The 18,351-nt window shown below is 42.5% G+C and overlaps 1 protein-coding gene across 1 annotated transcript in view; it reads right to left on the bottom strand.

Annotated features, from left to right (window-relative positions):
- The window catches only part of TMC3 (transmembrane channel like 3), a 54,933-nt gene extending 37,881 nt beyond the window's left edge, over positions 1 to 17,052 (bottom strand). Inside the window, exons 1-5 of the mRNA XM_086364201.1 lie at positions 16,854 to 17,052; positions 14,848 to 14,994; positions 9,285 to 9,360; positions 5,527 to 5,608; positions 289 to 395 (exon numbers count right to left, since the gene is read on the bottom strand). Coding sequence (XP_086220327.1) covers positions 289 to 395; positions 5,527 to 5,608; positions 9,285 to 9,360; positions 14,848 to 14,994; positions 16,854 to 16,942 — 501 coding nt within the window. The 5' untranslated portion in view covers positions 16,943 to 17,052. The remainder of the gene's footprint in view (positions 1 to 288; positions 396 to 5,526; positions 5,609 to 9,284; positions 9,361 to 14,847; positions 14,995 to 16,853) is intronic.
- Positions 17,053 to 18,351: the final 1,299 nt, after the last annotated feature.

Genomic DNA, 18,351 nt, shown 5'->3' with positions numbered 1-18,351 from the left:
CTGAGTGACTCAGCACTCATAAATAAAATTTTATCGGAATGCAGCCACACTTACTAGTGACCTAGGGCTTATCAGTCACGTTTGTATGATGTAGCAGATTTAAGAAGCCCACAAAGACTGAAATATTTCCTATCTGGCCCTTTACTGAAAAAAGGTCACCAAGCCCTGTTTGGACACATAGATTATCCTTCCCACCAGGATAATGAGTGTGCCTGTCTTACGCTACAGCTCTAAACATCTCTTCTTTATAACAAACGGCACTTTAAACTCTCCTGATATAGTTCTTACCTCTGGAAGAACAATAAAAGCACCTGTCATAATCGTGAGCACAATATTGATCCCAAATAACCATCTCAAGAATATGAAATAAGAGGCAACACCAGATCCAAAATGACCTAAAGAAAAACAAGGTAAGGAGCACAGTTTAAAGAAAATTCTCCCAGTGTAAGAAGTTCTCTGTAAAGCAACACTTATTTTTTTTTCTTACATCAGCAGGACATTGACTAAGAATGCAATAATGTCCCTATCAGGGTCTTGACCCATGATGATCATTCAGAAGGATTAACACATTCCTTTATATCTACCAGTTACATACATACATCCTTAATCCCTAATGTCACACTTTCCCTCATGTCATATGGATCTAAAATGCTTTTTATCAGATTTACATTTCATCTACGTTCAGAAATATCAGCCTCTTTTGAGGATTTAAAAGATTTCTTTTTCATTTTGCATAGTTTGGAAAATTCCAAGGATATTGTAAGGATTCTTTTGTCTTAATTTCAAAAGAAATAACAGCGTGTTAGATGTTAACATTAGGTGAAAGTGGTCAAAGGGGTTATTAGAATTCTCCTTGCCACTTTTCCATACATCTAAACTTATTCTAAAATAAAAAAGGACATTTAAAAACAAATTTCTGGGACTTCCTTGATGGTCTAGTGGTTAAGACTCCCTGCTTCTACTGCAGGTGGCCCGCAGGTGGACCACTCCCTGGTCCTGGAACTGAGGTTCCTGCATGCCCCACAGCATAGCCGAAAAATGACTAAAAACAAATTTCTACTGAGAAAACAAGGGGGCTTAGAGGAGGTTTGATGGGGATGTAGGTGACACTTCTGATGACTTTCTGGAGCAGGTGGACTTGTATCACACTTTGGAAAAGTAGCATCTTGAAATTTTATTTCAAATATATCTTATGTTTCATAATAAGTAGTAAAACACAAAGAAAGCCAAAAAAAGTCACTTACTCCAAGGCTACTAAATTAAAATCACTACTACAATTACTTTCTAGTAAATTTTTAGTGGAACCATCCATTGTCATCCTATATGTGTATTTTTTGGTATAAAACTGCCATGTCTCTACATATCCAGGGTTAACAATCTATTATGAACATTTTCTCATACAAAATGTTTCCCTATAAAATGAATTTTATTGTTCCATAATTTATTTAACTTAAACTCAACTCCCTGACTTTTTGGAAGTTTCTAACTTTTCACTAGGTAGAGTATTTGCTAGCATAAATGATTCTGCAGAAATCAGTTTCTAAGGTCAGATTTCCTAGAATCAGAGCCTGAGAAGTCCTGGGTGTTCTTTGGAAGGAATGATGCTAAAGCTGAAACTCCAGTACTTTGGCCACCTCATGTGAAGAGCTGACTCATTAGAAAAGACTGATGCTGGGAGGGATTGGGGGCAGGAGGAAAAGAGGACGACAGAGGATGAGATGGCTGGATGGCATCACCGACTCGATGGATGTGAGTTTGAGTGAACTCCAGGAGTTGGTGATGGACAGGGAGGCCTGGCATGCTGCAATTCATGGGGTCGCAAAGAGTCAGAAATGACTGAGCGACTGAACTGAACTGAACTAAACTGAACATGATTTATATCCCAAAGAAAGGGAATGCCAAAGAATGTTCACACTACCGCACAATTTCACTCATCTCACATGCTAGCAAAGTAATGCTCAAAATTCTCCAAGCCAGGCTTCAACAGTACATGAACCATGAACTTCCAGATGTTCAAGCTGGATTTAGAAAAGGCGGAGGAACCAAAGATCAAATTGCCAACATCTGTTGGATAATCGAAAAAGCAAGAGAGTTCTAGAAAAACATCTACTTCTGCTTTATTGACTATACCAAAGCCTTTGACTGTGTGGATTACAACAACTGTGGAAAATTCTTAAAGAGAAGGAAATACCAGACCACCTGACCTGACTCCTGAGAAACCTGTATGCAGGTCAGGTAGCAACAGTTAAAATTGGACATAAAACAACAGATTGGCTCCAAATCGGGGAAGGAGTACGTCAAGGCTGTATATTTTCACCCTGCTTATTTAACTTAAGTGCAGAGTATATCATGTGAAGTGCTGGGCTGGATGAAGCACAAGCTGGAGTCAAGATAACCGGAAAAATATCAATAACCTCAGATATGCAGATGACACCACCCTTATGGCAGAAAGAGAAGAACTAAAGAGACTCTTGATGAAAGCGAAAGAGGGTGAAAAGTTAGCTTAAAACTCAACATTCAGAAAACTAAGATATGGCATCTGGTTCCATCACTTCATGGCAAATAGATGGGGAAGCAGTGAGAGGTTTTCTTTTTTTTTGACTCCAAAATCACTGCAGACGGTGAGTGCTGCCATTAAATTAAAAGACGCTTGCTCCTTGGAAGAAAAGCTATGACCAACCTAGACAGCCTATTAAAAAGCAGAGATATTACTTTACCAAAAAAGGTCCATCTAGTCAAAGCTATGGTTTTTCCAGTAGTCATGTATGGATGTGAGAGTTGAACTATCAAGAAAGCTGAGCGCTGAAGTGTTGATGTTTTGAACTGTGGTATTGGAGAAGGCTCTTGAGAGTCCCTCGGACTGCAAAGAGATCCAACCAGTCCATCCTAAAGGAAAGCAGTCCTGAATATTCATTGGAAAGACTGATGCTAAAGCTGAAACTCCAATACTTTGGCCACCTGATGGGAAGAACTGACTCACTGGAAAAGACCCTGATGCTGGGAAAGATTGAAGGCAGAAGGAGAAGGGGACGACAGAGGATGAGATAGTGGGATGGCATCACTGACTTGATGGACATGAGTTTGAGCAAGCTCTAGGGGTTGGTGATGGACAGGGAAGCCTGGCATGCTGCAGTCCATGGGGTGGCAAAGAGTCGGACATGACTGATCGACTGAACTGAACTGAACACAATATATTGAGGAAGCAATCTCAAGAGAAAGTGGGTCAGAGGAGGTCAGGGGAAAGAGCTGAGCAAAAATGTGGTCTCAACTTGAACCTGGCTTAGCCTAATCCCATGGGGAGCTCTGGAGGGCAAGTTTCATCATAGTGTTGGTTCCACTTTGAACAAGAAGCTAGACTTGAATACCCCTTAGTCATCACCTGTAGGCTCTCCAGTGGGGCTGGGGGAGCAGGTGATGTCTGCCCAACATCTGGAACAATGTGGGCCAAGACTAATCCTCGAGAGAAGGGAGCGGCCAGAAGTCATAGCAGCCAGTGCTCAGAACAGCTGAAAAAGGGTGGACCAGACAAGTAAAGGGATCTGGGAAGGGAATCAAGTGTGTTTGATTTTGTTGTGGCTACTCTTTTCTCTGGTTGTTAGGGAATAGAAGGGTTCTATCAAACAGTATAAAGATTTTGAAGATGTTTGGTTCAAATTACCACTTTCCCCTAGAAATAGCATCCCAATTGACATTTCTACCACTGGTATGAAAGGGATTAATATCACTTAAATGTTAAAAATGCTTTTCCCCTCCTCAATCTGTAATCTAACTTTTACCTCTATTTTTTATGTACATAAAATTTCTTTTATGTGTAGTTAAATATAACAGTATGTTCCTGGGTGATTCCTTCTTTACTTTCAGAATTTGACAGGCTTCCATTCTCACATCACAGTACTTGTATTTCTTTTTATTCCCTCATGGTTTCCTATTTAAATCAAATCCCTTATGATTATACAGTGGAAGTGACAAATAGATCCAAGGGATTAGATCTGATAGACAAAGTGCCTGAAGAACTTCGGATGGAGGTTTGTGACACTGTACAGGAGACAGTGATGAAGACCATACCCAAGAAAAAGAAATACAAAAAGGCAAAATGGTTGTCTGAGGAGGCCTTACAAATAGCTGTGAAAAGAAAAGAAGTGAAAGGCAAAGGAGAAAAGGAAAAATATACCCATTTGAATGCAAAGTTCCAAAGAAGAGCAAGAAGATATAAGAAAGTCTTCCTCAGTGATCAATGCAAAGAAATAGAGGAAAACAATAGAATGGGAAAGACTGGAGATCTCTTCAAGAAAATTAGAGATACCAAAGGAACGTTTCATGCAAAGATAGGCACAATAAAGGACAGAAATGGTATGGACCTAACAGAAGCAGAAGATATTAAGAAGAAGAGGTGGCAAGAATACACAGAAGAACTGTACAAAAAAATATCTTCATGACCCAGATAAGCATGATGGTGTGATCACTCACCAAGAGCCAGACATCCTGGAATGCAAAGTCAAGTGGGCCTTAGGAAACATTACTACGAACAAAGCTAGTGGAGGTGATGGAATTGCAGTTGAGCTATTTCAAATCCTGAAAGATGATGTTGTGAAAGTGCTGCACTCAATATCCCAGCAAATTTGGAAAACTCAGCAGTGGCCACAGGACTGGAAAACGTCAGTTTTCATTCCAATCCCAAGGAAAGGCAATGCCAAAGAATGTTCAAACTACTGAAGAACTGCACTCATCTCACATGCTAGCAAAGTAATGCTCAAAATTCTCCAAGCCAGGCTTCAACAGTACATGAACCATGAACTTCCAGATGTTCAAGCTGGATTTAGAAAAGGCAGAGGAACCAGAAATCAAATTGCCAACATCCGTTGCATCATCAAAAAGGCAAGAGAGTTCTAGAAAATCATCTACTTCTGCTTTACTGATTATGCCAAAGCCTTTGACTGTGTGGATCACAATAAACTGTGGAAAATTCTTCAAGAGATGGGAATACCAGATCACCTGACCTGACTTCTGAGAAATCTGTATGCAGGTCAAGAAGAAACAGTTAGAACTGGACATAGAAAAACAGACTAGTTCCAAATAGGGAAAGGAGTAAGTCAAGGCTGCATATTGTCACCCTGCTTATTTAACTTATATGCAGAGTACATCATGAGAAATGCTGGGCTGGATGAAGCACAAGCTTCAATCAAGATTACTGATTATATATATATATATGTATATAATATATATACAATATATATTATACAATATACAATATTATATAATATTGTATATTATATAAGGCATGAACTGACAGAGAACTGACAGAGCTCCAGAGGAATGTGGGGCTGTTTTTATCCTGGGAGGTGGCAGAGACAAACACTATGTCTCCCACCTCTATAGACCCCTGGGCAGCCTCAGTCAGCACTGTGTGTACAAGGGCCCTGACTGCCCAGTGTAGGAACCAGTTCGCCCCAGACCCATCTCAGACCTCACTGCTGGCTGCCCACCAGCACCACCTCCCACCCTACTCCTCCAAGCTCCAGCACTTACTTTCGATTTTCTTTATCCTCATTTCCCAGGGGATGAAGATGACCACGAAGTTACAAGCCAGGCGAGCAAACTTCCGCCACAGCTAGAGAGAAGGGAGCAGGATTAGAGGACTTGACATTCATGATGGTGGCAGTGATTGTGTGGAGCTCAGGTCCTACATGGGGGTGAGGCTCCCAGCGGGCATGCTCAGTCGCTCAGCTGTGTCCGACTTTTCAAGCCGGTGGTCTGTAGCCACCAGGATCCTCTGTCCATGGGATTCTCTAGGCAAGAATACTGGAGTGGGTTGCCATTCCCTTTTCCAGGGGATCATCCCGGCCCAGGAATCAAATCCAGGTCTCTTTCATTGCAGGCAGACTGTACCATCTGGGCCACCAGGGAAGACTTTTAAGAGCAAAGTGAACACAAAATTAAGCAAAACCAAGGAAGAAATGGGTCCTAATTTCAGGCCTGGGTTATTGAGATTTGGTAAGGCTTCTAAGATCATTGGGAACAGATGTGTACTAACAACATGTATCATAGCTTATGAACAATCTGTCCATCCAGAGTGTGTACTGACCACCTACATTGCGTTTCCAATACCTCGGATACAAATCATGAGCAAGACGTGTGAGGTATCAGCTGGTATGGAGTTTGCATCCAGGTAGAAGGGAGGAAACAACGAAGAATTCAACTCATTAGAACTGGGGGATAGCTTTTTGAAACAAAGGGTCAAGGAAGGTCTATCTGGGGAGGTCATACATGAGCTGAGATGTGAATGAAAATTAATCAATAGTTCAAAAAATAATTAGTCCTTAGAGGAGCTACCTAGAAAGGGAGAATAGCTAGGAGAAGCCTGTGGGTTAGCATTAGCTGGGCATTTTACAGGAAAGAATAAGAAGAAAGGAATGAGAGGAGGTCAAAAAGGTAGGAAATGGCTGATCTGGTGGATCAGAGGAAGGAGTCTGGATTTAATTCTGAATGCAATGTATATACAATGTACATTAATGTATGTAAGATGGACTATCACTCAGCCATTAAAAGGAACAAAATTGGGTCATTTGGAGATATGTGGATGGACCTAAAGTCTGTCATATAGAGTGAAGTAAGTCAGAAAGAAAGTACATCAAGGCTGTATTTTGTCACCCTGCTTATTTAACTTATATGCAGAGTACATCAAAAGAAATGCTGGGCTGGAAGAAGCACAAGCTGCAATCAAGATTACTGGGAGAAATATCAATAACCTCTATGCAGATGACACCAGCCTTATGGCAGAAAGCAAAGAACTAAAGAGCCTCTTGATGAAAGTGAAAGAGGAGAGTGAAAAAGTTGGCTTGAAACTCAACATTCAGAAAACTAAGAACATGGCATCTGGTCCCATCACTTCATGGCAAATAGATGGGGAAACAGTGGAAACAGTGTCAGACTTTATTTTGGGCTCCAAAATCACTGCATATGGTGACTGAAGCCATGAAATTAAAAGACGCTTACTCCTTAGAAGAAAAGCTGTGACCAACCTAGACAGCATATTAAAAAGCATAGACGTTACTTTGCCAACAAATGTCTGTCTACTCAAGGCTATGGTTTTTCCAGTGGTCATGTATGGATGTGAGAGTTGTAGTATAAAGAAAGCTGAGCACCGAAGAATTGATGTTTTTGAACTGTGGTGTTGGAGAAGACTCTTGAGAGTCCCTTGGACTGCAAGGAGATCCAACCAGTCAATCCTAAAGGAAATCAGTTCTGAATATTCATTGGAAGGACCGATGTTGAAGCTGAAACTCCAATACTTTGGTCACCTGATGTGAAGAACTGATTCATTGGAAAAGACCCTGATGCTGGGAAAGATTGAAGGCAGGAGGAGAAGGGGAGGACAGAGAATAAAATGGTTGGATGGCATCACTGACTTAATGGACATGAGTTTGAGCAAGCTCTGGGAGTTGGTGATGGACAGGAAGGCCTGGCGTGCTGCAGTCCATGGGGTCGCAAAGAATCAGACACAACTAAGCAACTGAACTGAAGTCAGCAAAAGAAAAGCAAATATCATATACTAATGCATATGTATGGAATCTAGAAAAATGGTACAGATGAACCTATTTCCCAGGCAGAAATATAGACATACTTGTAGAGAAGGGACATGTGGACATGGCGGGGGGAGATGGGTGGGACAAACTGGGAGACTGGGATTGATATATATATACTACCATGCATAAAATAGGTAGCTAGTGAGAAGACGTTGTATAGCACAGGGGGTTCAACCTGGTGCTCTGTGATGACCTGAGAGGAGGGATGAGGGTGGATGGGAGGGGATATATATACACATATATAGTTGATTCACTTTGTTGTACAGCAGAAATTAACACAACATTGTAAAGCAATTATATTCCAATAAAAAAGACACAATCATTGATCACTATCATATGAATATAAGAATGAATAAAGTCAACCCCCAAAAAAAAAAGGGGTAGAGAAATGATGTTATGAATGAGGAAGGGAAGAACCAAAGTGTCAGAATGAAAAAATCTGCTGTCTTCATAGTGGATGGTAAATGCTTTTGGAAAACAATTGATTAATATTTATCAAGAACCAAAAAACATGGATCATCCTTTTTTCTACAGAGGTCATAGTTTTGACATGCAGCCTAGAAAAAAGACTTTTAAAAGACTGGAAAAGCCATCTGTACAAAGACAATCTTTGCAGGTCTGTTTACACTAATGAAAAATTAGAAGCTATTTAAATATCACCAGCAGGCAAGTAACTAATTAAATTAACATACATCTTCCTGATGGAATATTACAGAGTCATCGAAAACAATAAGTACAAAAACATGGTGAAAAATAAAACAGCAACATGGAGAAAAATCCTTGTTATGGTGTTACCTGAAAAAAAGAAAGCAAGACAAAAGTATTTGTATACTATAATTACTCTGGGGCTTCCCTGGTGGCTCAGATGGTAAAGATTTCACCTGCCAATGCAGGAACAGTGGGTTCAATCCCTGGGTTGGGAAGATCCCCTGGAGAAGGAAATGGCAACCCACTCCAATATTCTTGCCTGGGAAATTCCATGGACAGAAGACCCTGCTGGCCACAGTCTATGGGATTGCAAAGAGTTGGACACGAGTTAGTGACTAAACAATAACAACACAATTAGTCTGATGTGAAAATTATATATCCAATGACTGAAATGTGAAGTTTAAAGAAAGATACTAGCAAAGCAGTAAAAGTTACTCTTATCTACTTTATCCCCCGCCAAAAGATACTATGGACAGTAGAGGATTAGAGTGGAAGAAATAATTTTTTTAATTGTTTTTGAAGCATTTATGAAAATTATTGGAATGTCTTTATTAATAGATACTTTCATGTATACTAAAGTTCAATGGTCAGTAACTGGATAGGAAAAGTAACAAGCAATAATCTAGCACTGTATTATAAAGTGAGCATTGGAATATGCCTGCAACTTTCTTATTAGATGAAATACAGTGAAGAAAACCCACACATGTAAGTGGGCTTCACTTGGGAAAGAGGCCAGATCATTCTCCCAAGGGAAGATCTCCTTTTTCTGATGAGTTGGGCTTCCTCCGGGAAGCATAATTTGTTAAGTGACGTCACTGGGACTTCAAATGCAAGTTTTGGGAAACTCGGACCTTCGAGCTCACCATACTGTTCAACAACTATTAATGAGGGACGTTTATAACCCATATAGTACAGCAAGTGCAAGGTTAATTACAACTGCCTGGGCTACGGGACCAGAGGAAGAGTGGGCACCTGCGTGTGTATGCTCTTTACCTTGGCACCCGCCGCTTGGTAGCCTCGAGTCCTGGTCAACCGCCCTTCAAACTTCAGCACAATATCCTTTGCTCGCCTGAGAAAAGAACAAAAACATGGTGGTGAGCACAAGTTTATCACCCGGGTGATCTCAGCAACACATGTGAATGTGCAGTAGGAATAGATAGCCAAACAGTGGAGAAGAGATGCGCTTATGCAAATCTTGCATTTTCTAACTTTTGACAACCAGTTGTTGTTCAGTCTCTAAGTCGTGTCTGACTCTTCGAGACCCCAAGGACTGCAGCATGCCAGGCTCCCCTGTACTGCACTATCTCCCAGAGTTCACTCAGACTCAGGTCCATTGAGTCAGTGATGCCATCCAAACATCTCATCCTCTGCCACACCCTTTCCCTCCTGCCCTCAATCTTTCCAGTCAGTTGTAGATCAAACCAGTCAATCCTAAAAGAAATAAACCTGAATATTCATTGGAAGGACTGAAGCTGAAGCTGAAGCTCCAGTACTTTGGCCACCTGGTGAGAACAGCTGACTCCCTGGAAAAGACCCTGTTGCTGAGGAAGACTGAAGGCAAAAGGAGAAGAGGGTGGCAGAGGATAAGATAGTTAGATGGCATCACCAATTCAATGGACATAAATTTGAGCAAACTCTGGGAGACAGTGGAGGACAGAAGAGCCTGGTGTGCTGCAGTCCATGAGTCACGTCAAACGTTACTTAGCGACTGAACACCAACAACAGACGGGGCCTATATCAGTGAAAATAATAATTCATTTCATTTCATTCATTCATTATAAAATTTTAGGTCAATTTTTTTCTTTTCTGATTGGGATATAGGTGCTTTATGATGTTGTGTTAGTTTCTGCTGTTCAATGATGTGAATCAGCTGTATGCATACGTATATCCCTTCCCTCTTAAACCTCCCTCCCCATCCCCATCCGACCCCTCTAGGTCATCACAGAGCACCCAGCTGAGCTCTGTGTCACAGCAGTGGAGCTTCCCACTAGATATCTTTTTACACATGGTAGTGTATATGTGTGAATGCTATTCTCCCAATTCATTCATTACATTTTCCATGCAAGCGACTTTCTGCACACCTGTTTAGGTCAAGTACAGTGGAACACAGAGGTGCATAAAATACAGTTGTTCCCCTGGAATAGCCCATTAGCTAATAAGGATGACAGAACTGAAGCAACCATGGGAGAGGGTGGGTGTGTAAGGACTGAGTAGGGGGCCAAGGCAGCAGGGAGCCAGGCTGGGACCTGGGACCCTTTCCTGTAGTGTGTGCACCTGGACACACCTCCCAGGCAACAAAATACAAAGAAACTAAAAAGAACTAAAAATAACTGCCTCCACGCACAGTTGAGGCAAATTATGGACAATAAGATAAAAAGAGACCAAAACCCAAACTGTCACTTCTGAAGAGTCAGGAACAAAAGCAGGGTACTGTGCATGCCCCCTGCACACAGCACCACCTCAGGGTGGGCAGACCACCTAAGCCACCCCTCCGGCCTGACCCCTGAACACACCCTACCCTCACTGCATGTAAGGAACAAACTTGTACACCCCGCCCTGCTTCAATGAGCTGGCAAACAAGGGAACCTGTTATCTGTTCTTGTTCCCCCCTGCTGCAGCAGGGACCCCAATAAAGCCTCGTCTGAATTTCTTGTCTGACCTCTGGTTAATTTCTATTGATTAAGGAGGCCAACAGCCAGTTGTGGATGTGACTGGTGATGGAAGCAAGGTCCGATGCTATAAAGAGCAATATTACATAGGAACATGGAATGTTAGATCCATGAATAAAGCAAATTGGAAGTGATCAAACAGGAGATGGCAAGAGTGAACGTCAACATTTTAGGAATCAGTGAACTAAAATGGACTAGAATGGGTGAATTGAACTCAGATGACCATTATATCTACTACTGTGGGCAAGAATCCATTAGAAGAAATGCAGTGGCCATCATAGTCAACAAAAGCATCCAAAATGCAGTACTTGGATGCAGTCTCAAAACTGACAGAATGATCTCTGTTTGTTTCCAAGGCAAACCATCCAATATCACGTTAATCCACGTCTATGCCCTGACCAGTAATGCTGAAGAAGCTGAAGTTGAACAGTTCTATGAAGACCTATAAGACCTTTTAGAACTAACACTCCAAAAAAGATGTCCTTTTCATTAGAGGGGACTGGAATGCAAAAGTAGGAAGTCAAGTAACACCTGGAGTAACAGGCAAATTTGGCCTTGGAGTACAGAATGAAGCAGGGCAAAGGTTAATAGAGTTTTGCCAAGAGAACACACTGGTCATAGCAAACACCCTCTTCCAACAATACTAGAGAAGACTCTACACATGGACATCACCAGATGGCCAACACCAAAATCAGATTGATTATATTTTTTGCAGCCAAACATGGAGAAGCTCTATACAGTCAGCAAAAACAAGACTGGGAGCTGACTGTGGCTCAGATCATGAACTCTTTATTACCAAATTTCGGCTTAAATTGAAGAAAGTAGGGAAAACCACTAGACCATTCAGGTATGACCTAAATCAAATCCTTTACAATTAGGCAGTGGAATAGATTTAAGGGCCTAGATCTGATAGATAGAGTGTCTGATGAACTATGAACGAACATTCGTGATATTGTACAGGAGACAGGGATCAAGACCATCCCCAAGAAAAAGAAAAGCAGAAAAGCAAATGGCTGTCTGAGGAGGCCTTACAAATAGCCGTGAAAAGAAGAGAAGTGAAAAGCGAAGGAGAAAAGGAAAGATATACCCATCTGAATGCAGAGTTCCAAAGAATAACAAAGAGAGATAAGAAAGTCTTCCTCAGTGATCAGTGCAAAGAAATAGAGGAAAACAACAGAATGGGGAAGACTAGAGATCTCTTCAAGAAAATTAGAGATACCAAGAGAACATTTCATGCAAAGACGGGCACAATAAAGGACCAAAATGGTATGGACCTAACAGAAGCAGAAGACATTAAGAAGAGGTGGCAAGAATACACAGAAGAACTGTACAAAAAAGATCTTCACAACCCAGATAATCACGATGGTGTGATCACTCACCTAGAGCCAGACATCCTGGAATGTGAAGTCAAGTGGGCCTTAGGAAGCATCACTATGAACAAAGCTAGTGGAGGTGATGGAATTCCAGTTGAGCTATTTCAAATCCTAAAAGATGATGCTGTGAAAGTGCTGCACTCAATATGCCAGCAAATTTGGAAAACTCAGCAGTGGCCACAGGACTGAAAAAGGTCAGTTTTCATTCCAACCACAAAGAAAAGCAGTGCTAAAGAATGTTCAAACTACCACGCAATTGCACTCATCTCACACGCTAGTAAAGTAATGCTCAAAATTCTCCAAGCCAGGCTTCAGCAATCCGTGAACCATGAACTTCCAGATGTTCAAGCTGGTTTTAGAATAGGCAGAGGAACCAGAGATTAAATTGCCAACATCCATTGGATCATTGAAAAAGCCAGAGAGTTCCAGAAAAACATCTATTTCTGCTTTATTGACTATGCCAAAGCCTTTGACTGTGTGGATCACAATAAACTGTGGAAAATTCTGAAAGAGATGAGAATACCAGACCACCTGACCTGCCTCCTGAGAAATCTGTATGCAGGTCAGGAAGCAACAGTTTGAACTGGACATGGAACAATAGACTGGTTCCAAATAGGAAAAGGAGTACGTCAAGACTGTATATTGTCACCCTGCTTATTTAATTTATATGCAGAGTACATCATGAGAAACGCTGGGCTGGATGAAGCACAAGTTGGAATCAAGATTGCCAGGAGAAACATCAATAACTTCAAATATGCAGATGACACCACCCTTATGGCAGAAAGTGAAGAAGAACAAAAGAGCCTCTTGATGAAAGTGAAAGAGGAGAGTGAAAAAGTTGGCTTCAAACTCAACATTCAGAGAACTAAGATCATGGCATCCGGTCCCATCATTTCATGGCAAATAGATGGGGAAAGAGTGGAAACAGTGGCAGACTTTATTTTGGGGGGCTCGAAAATCACTGCAGATGGTGACTGCAGCCATGAAATTAAAAGACACTTGCTCCTTGGAAGAAAAGTTATGACCAACCTAGACAGCATATTAAAAAGCAGACACATTACTTTGCCAACAAAGGTCCATCTAGTCAAGGCTATGGATGGTTTTTCCAGTAGTCATGTATGAATGTGAGAGTTGGACTGTGAAGAAAGCTGAGTGCCAAAGAATTGATGCTTTTGAACTGTGGTGTTGGAAAAGACTCAAGAGTCCCTTGGACTACAAGGAGATCCAACCAGTCCATTCTAAAGGAGATCAGTCCTGAGTGTTCATTGGAAGAACTGATGTTGAAACTGAAACCTCAATATTTTGGCCACCTGATGCGAAGAGCTGACTCATTTGAAAAGACCCTGATGCTGGGATATATTGAAGGCAGGAGGAGAAGGGGATGACAGAGGATGAGATGGTTGGATGGCATCACCAACTCAACGGACATGAGTTTGGGTAAACTCTGGGAGTTGGTGATGGACAGGGAGGCCTGGCGTGCTATGGTCCATGGGGTTACAAAGAGTTGGACACGACTGAGTGACTGAACTGAACTGAAGGATGCCAAGAACCCTGGTCAGTAACAGCAGTGGGGACAGTTCCTAACCCAGGCCTCGTCACAGCCCAGCCTCTCTACAGGTAACAAATACATGCTCTGTCCTCCCAGATAGGTGGCTGTAGGTCCAAACCCAAGGCTGGAGTTCCCTGATTTCTCTGCCTCAGCAACACTCCCTCGAGCCCAGAGCAGTCAGGGTCCACTGCTCTCTCTGCCTTCCATAGATCTGGTGAGTCTCCACAGGTCCAATTACTGGAGTAATGCTCCAGTAGTTTCTCAAGGTAATTGGGAGGAGACAGGTGACAGGGAGGAGACAGGTGACAGGGGATGACAAATGCAGGTCTTGAAGGGCGAGCTGATCTCCGAGAGATTGATGGCTGGCCTGGGCCTCCCTGGTATCGGCGTCTCAGAGCCCTGGCTACACTTATGGAGGAAGGCCTGGTTCATTCCTTGAATCCTGACTGAAAAGTTATCATTTGCTTTGCTCTCCCCGCAGGTTAAAAAAGACTCACCCTCTTACAGTTCAGATAATCATTAATCATCAGAGTTTCTGTATGCTTTTCAAAATTCTGATAGAATACATGACTTAGATTTTTTTTTTTTTGATGTGGACCATTTTTTAAAACTTTATTAATATGTTACAGTATTGCTTCTGTTTTGGGGTTTTTTTTTTGCCCCAATGCAGTGGGATCTTCGCTCCTTGACCAGAGAAGGAACCCACAGCCTCTGCATTGGAAGGCAAAGTCCCAGCCACTGGACCACCAGTCAAGTCCCTACACGACCCTTTGTGTTTTTTTGAAATAGAGTTGATTTCTGGAGAAGGCCTTGGCAACCCTCTCCAGTATTCTTGCCTGGAGAATCCCATGGACAGAGGAGCCTAGCAGGCTACAGTCCTTGAGGTCACAAAGAGTCAAACAGGGCTGAAGCAGATTAGCACACACACTCTTGCAATAACCACCTGGTGCTATCGGGGCCCTTACCTCAGCGCCCTCAGCTTCTGCCCCATGGTCCAGGGTCGACAGCGAATGTTTGCCATGAGATCTTTCTGGAACTGTATGTTCTGAAAGATTTGTTCTGGATCATGGCTGTCCCCCGTTTCATCCGCAGTAAAGCTGTCCTCCAAGTTGCTGAATGGATCAGGGCATTAAGGAGGAAATCGGATTAGTAGAATTACTTCCCGCCAAGATTTTGCCCTGGGTAAGTTCAGCCTCTTGCTCTCTGGGGGTCATCTGTATGAAGCTGGTGTGTGTGGAAGAAGAGGAGAGGGATCTGGGGTGTTGGAGAGAGAATCCAGTAGTGTTAGCAGCCACTGGAACACATTCACTGACTTTGATGGGTCAGTGAAAAACAAAAGCTTCGAAGGATAAAAGATGCTATCAGAAGCTGTCGTCAAAGGAACCAAGAAAGTACTTATGTAGGATTCCTGAAGAGCAGCATCTTTGGTGGCAAAGCATAAAGAAAGGACTCCTCCTGCCCCCTAATTCTGGATGTAAAATAAACAAAAACCAAACTATCTCATCTAGAGAGCACCCCCAGGCCGCACTCCTGCTTGGATTCATTTGAAATCTGAGATAAGGATGGGAAACAGGCAGCCATTTCTATGAACAAATTAGCTAAACAAATTTACACAGGCAAATATTTCAGGATATTAGTTACTCTCTAAGGAGAACAACTTTCCAAAGTGTAGCAACATTTATTCCCAGTGAAAATGAATACACTAATTCTAATGCAAATTGTTTTCTGTAATGTTACATATTTTTTATCTATTGGAATATAATTGCTTTACAATGTTGTGTTAGTTTTGTAACTGGGAAAGGTTAATTTTGAATTTATGTTGGAACTGCTTCTGTGACTTTAACCCTTTTTTGTTATTAAACATACATAATGGCCTGCCTGAGCCGCCCACCTGTGAAAGACTGCAAGGAAGTGAAACTAACACATCCCCCTGCCTGAGGCTTGCCATTCTAGAGGATATTTGTAAGGATTGAAGTCTTTTTACTTTTGTTTCCTCACTTCCCCCCATCTCTGATCAAGGAAAGGACCTGGCAACCACACCGTAACTAGATGGTTATTTTGAGGCACTAGCCTGCCATCTTCTCCGACAGCCCACTCTCCTCAGTTAAAATCTGTTCCTTGCCTCAACCCCTCCTCTCTCAGATTCATTGGGCTGGCGTTTGGCAAGCAGAGTCAGCTTGGACTCCATAACGGTTTCTGCTCTACAATGAAGTGAATCAGCTTAAAGTATAGAATATATCCCCTCCCCACTGGACCGTGCCCCGTGCCCCCGGCCCCAGCCCACCCATCCTTGTAGATCATCACAGAGCACCTGAGCTGAGCTTCCTGTGCTTAATTCAAAAGGACACATGTACCGTAAAGCAACTTTTCAGGAGGGGATAAAGAGTATTGTGCTATGGCTATTTCTTCAAGGAAGCACTTAAAGGTAAGGGGAAATAATTCCTTTGTTTTTTCTAATTCAGGTTGTTTTTACTTACTCCAAGGAGAATTTTCTCCAGCTTCTCTGAATTTATGGAGGTTTTAATATACCTTTGTAAATGTTTAACAAATTCAAGTAACACTCCCCCACTTCTAACTAGTCTATATTCCAACAGAAACCTCATTTATTATGACAGATGTATTGTCTGTTACTCTCGATACATCAGCTCTCTCTTGATATTGCTGATGGAGTAAAAGAGAAGAGAAAACAGATAAAGCACGACTGTGGGTTTGGCCAGCAATAAAGGCAGGTTGGGGTGTAAGCTTTTTGATGCTGATCAGAAGCAGGTAGACACTACCCTCTGTGCACATGGCTGAGGCTGTCTTCCTTGACGGATGAAGACCTGGATAAAGGAGTTTCTGAGCTTATTCTGAAGGAGAACCCAGGAAGATGGGCACTTGGTCCTCTGGAGAGATGCAAGCAAGGGGGACCCAGGCTTTTCCTCCTCACACACCTGCCTTCACTGCACAGTGGATGGGCGGGACGGCTCACCTGAGCAGCAGGGACTCCTGATAGAAGTAGTGCTGGTTGGCATTTCTCCGGATGCTTCTAAAACGCTGGGATGCCTTCGGTGGTTTCATGGGAGCCAGCTGGCTGCCAGGGATCAGGAGAGGTGGGCAGGGCGCTGAGAAGCAGGCAGGCAGGAGTCTGCTGTGCGAGTTGCTCTGCCCTCCAGTTCTCAGGAGCAGGACTGTGCGTCTGCAGTGATGCTGTGAGCAGAGAAGCCAGGAAGCCACTCATGCATATGCATGTTAAGGTGGCTGTAGCAGCAGAGACTGGCTGGAGTTAAGAAAGCCAAAGGCAAGAGGCTTGACCAGGTGATCTAAGACCACTTGGTGCTGCCCAAATAATCACATGGGTGACCCCTTGTGCCAGGAAGGGCTCTGCTGTTTGCAAAGCACTTTATATCTGTTACCATGACTGGTGTTCAGAAAATATTTAGGGAGGATGCAAGGCATAGCTTGTTTGTTTAGTTTTTTAATTATCAATAAAAAAGTTTAGAGACAGTAAGAATCTTGTCGTGTGCATGTAATGGGAAAAATAAATCTGACTCCATATAAAATCATTTCTTTTATTTTAACCTTTGTATTCTATTGTGTTAAGAATATTGCCTATAGCTTGAAATACACAGGAGAGCCCATTCTCAAGGCTCTGACCTTTAAGGGTGTAACACTTTTCCATTCCTATAGAGATGAAAAGTTGCAGAACAGAGAACAGTTTCTCGTGTTGGAGATCTATAGAATACTTGATCTATCTGGGAACAAAGGACTCCTACACCAAGACTTTGCAATAATGAACCATGCCTCCTCCCTTGTGTGCGCTGTCACTTCAGTCACCTGCGATTCTTTGTGACCCCTTGGATGGTAGCCTGCCAGGCTTCTCTGTCTATGGGATTCTCCAGAAAGAATTCTGGAGTGGGTTGCCATGCCCTCCTCCAGGGGATCTTGCCCCCAGAGACTGAACTCCCAGAGAACACTTCTCATAAGAGAAGTGTCTCTTACGTCTCCTGCATTGACAGGCGGTTTCTTTACCACTAGCTCTGTTTTACCACTCTTTACCACTACCACTATTCTCAGCTTAATTTTTCTGTTTTGAAAAAAGTCAAACCTACAGAAATGTTGATAGAACAATACAAAGCATACAAGTACTGTATACTCATAACCTAGACCCACCAATTGCTAACGTTTTGTCACATTTGCTTGATTTTTATCTATACATTTCCCCCCTACACCATTTAAAAGTAACTAGAGGGGACTTCCCTGGTGGTCCAGTGGTTAAGACTCCATGGTTCCAATGCAGGGGATGCAGGTTTGATCCCAAGTCGGGGAATTAGATCCCACATGCCATGCGGTGCAGTCCAAAAAAACTATCCAAAAAGTGGGCTTTCCAGGTGGTGCTAGTGGTAGAGAACCTGCCTACCACTGCAGGAGACATGAGAGATGCAGGTTCCATCCTTGGGTCGGGAAGATCCCCTGGAGAAGGAAATAGC

This window comes from Bos grunniens, chromosome 21 (genome assembly GCF_055505025.1).
Source record: "Bos grunniens cultivar Pamir isolate PY7600 chromosome 21, Bosgru_T2T1.0, whole genome shotgun sequence".
Taxonomy (NCBI): domain Eukaryota; kingdom Metazoa; phylum Chordata; class Mammalia; order Artiodactyla; family Bovidae; genus Bos; species Bos grunniens.
The sequence above is the reverse complement of the archived record's forward strand: the minus strand, read 5'-3'. Positions and strand labels throughout refer to the sequence as shown.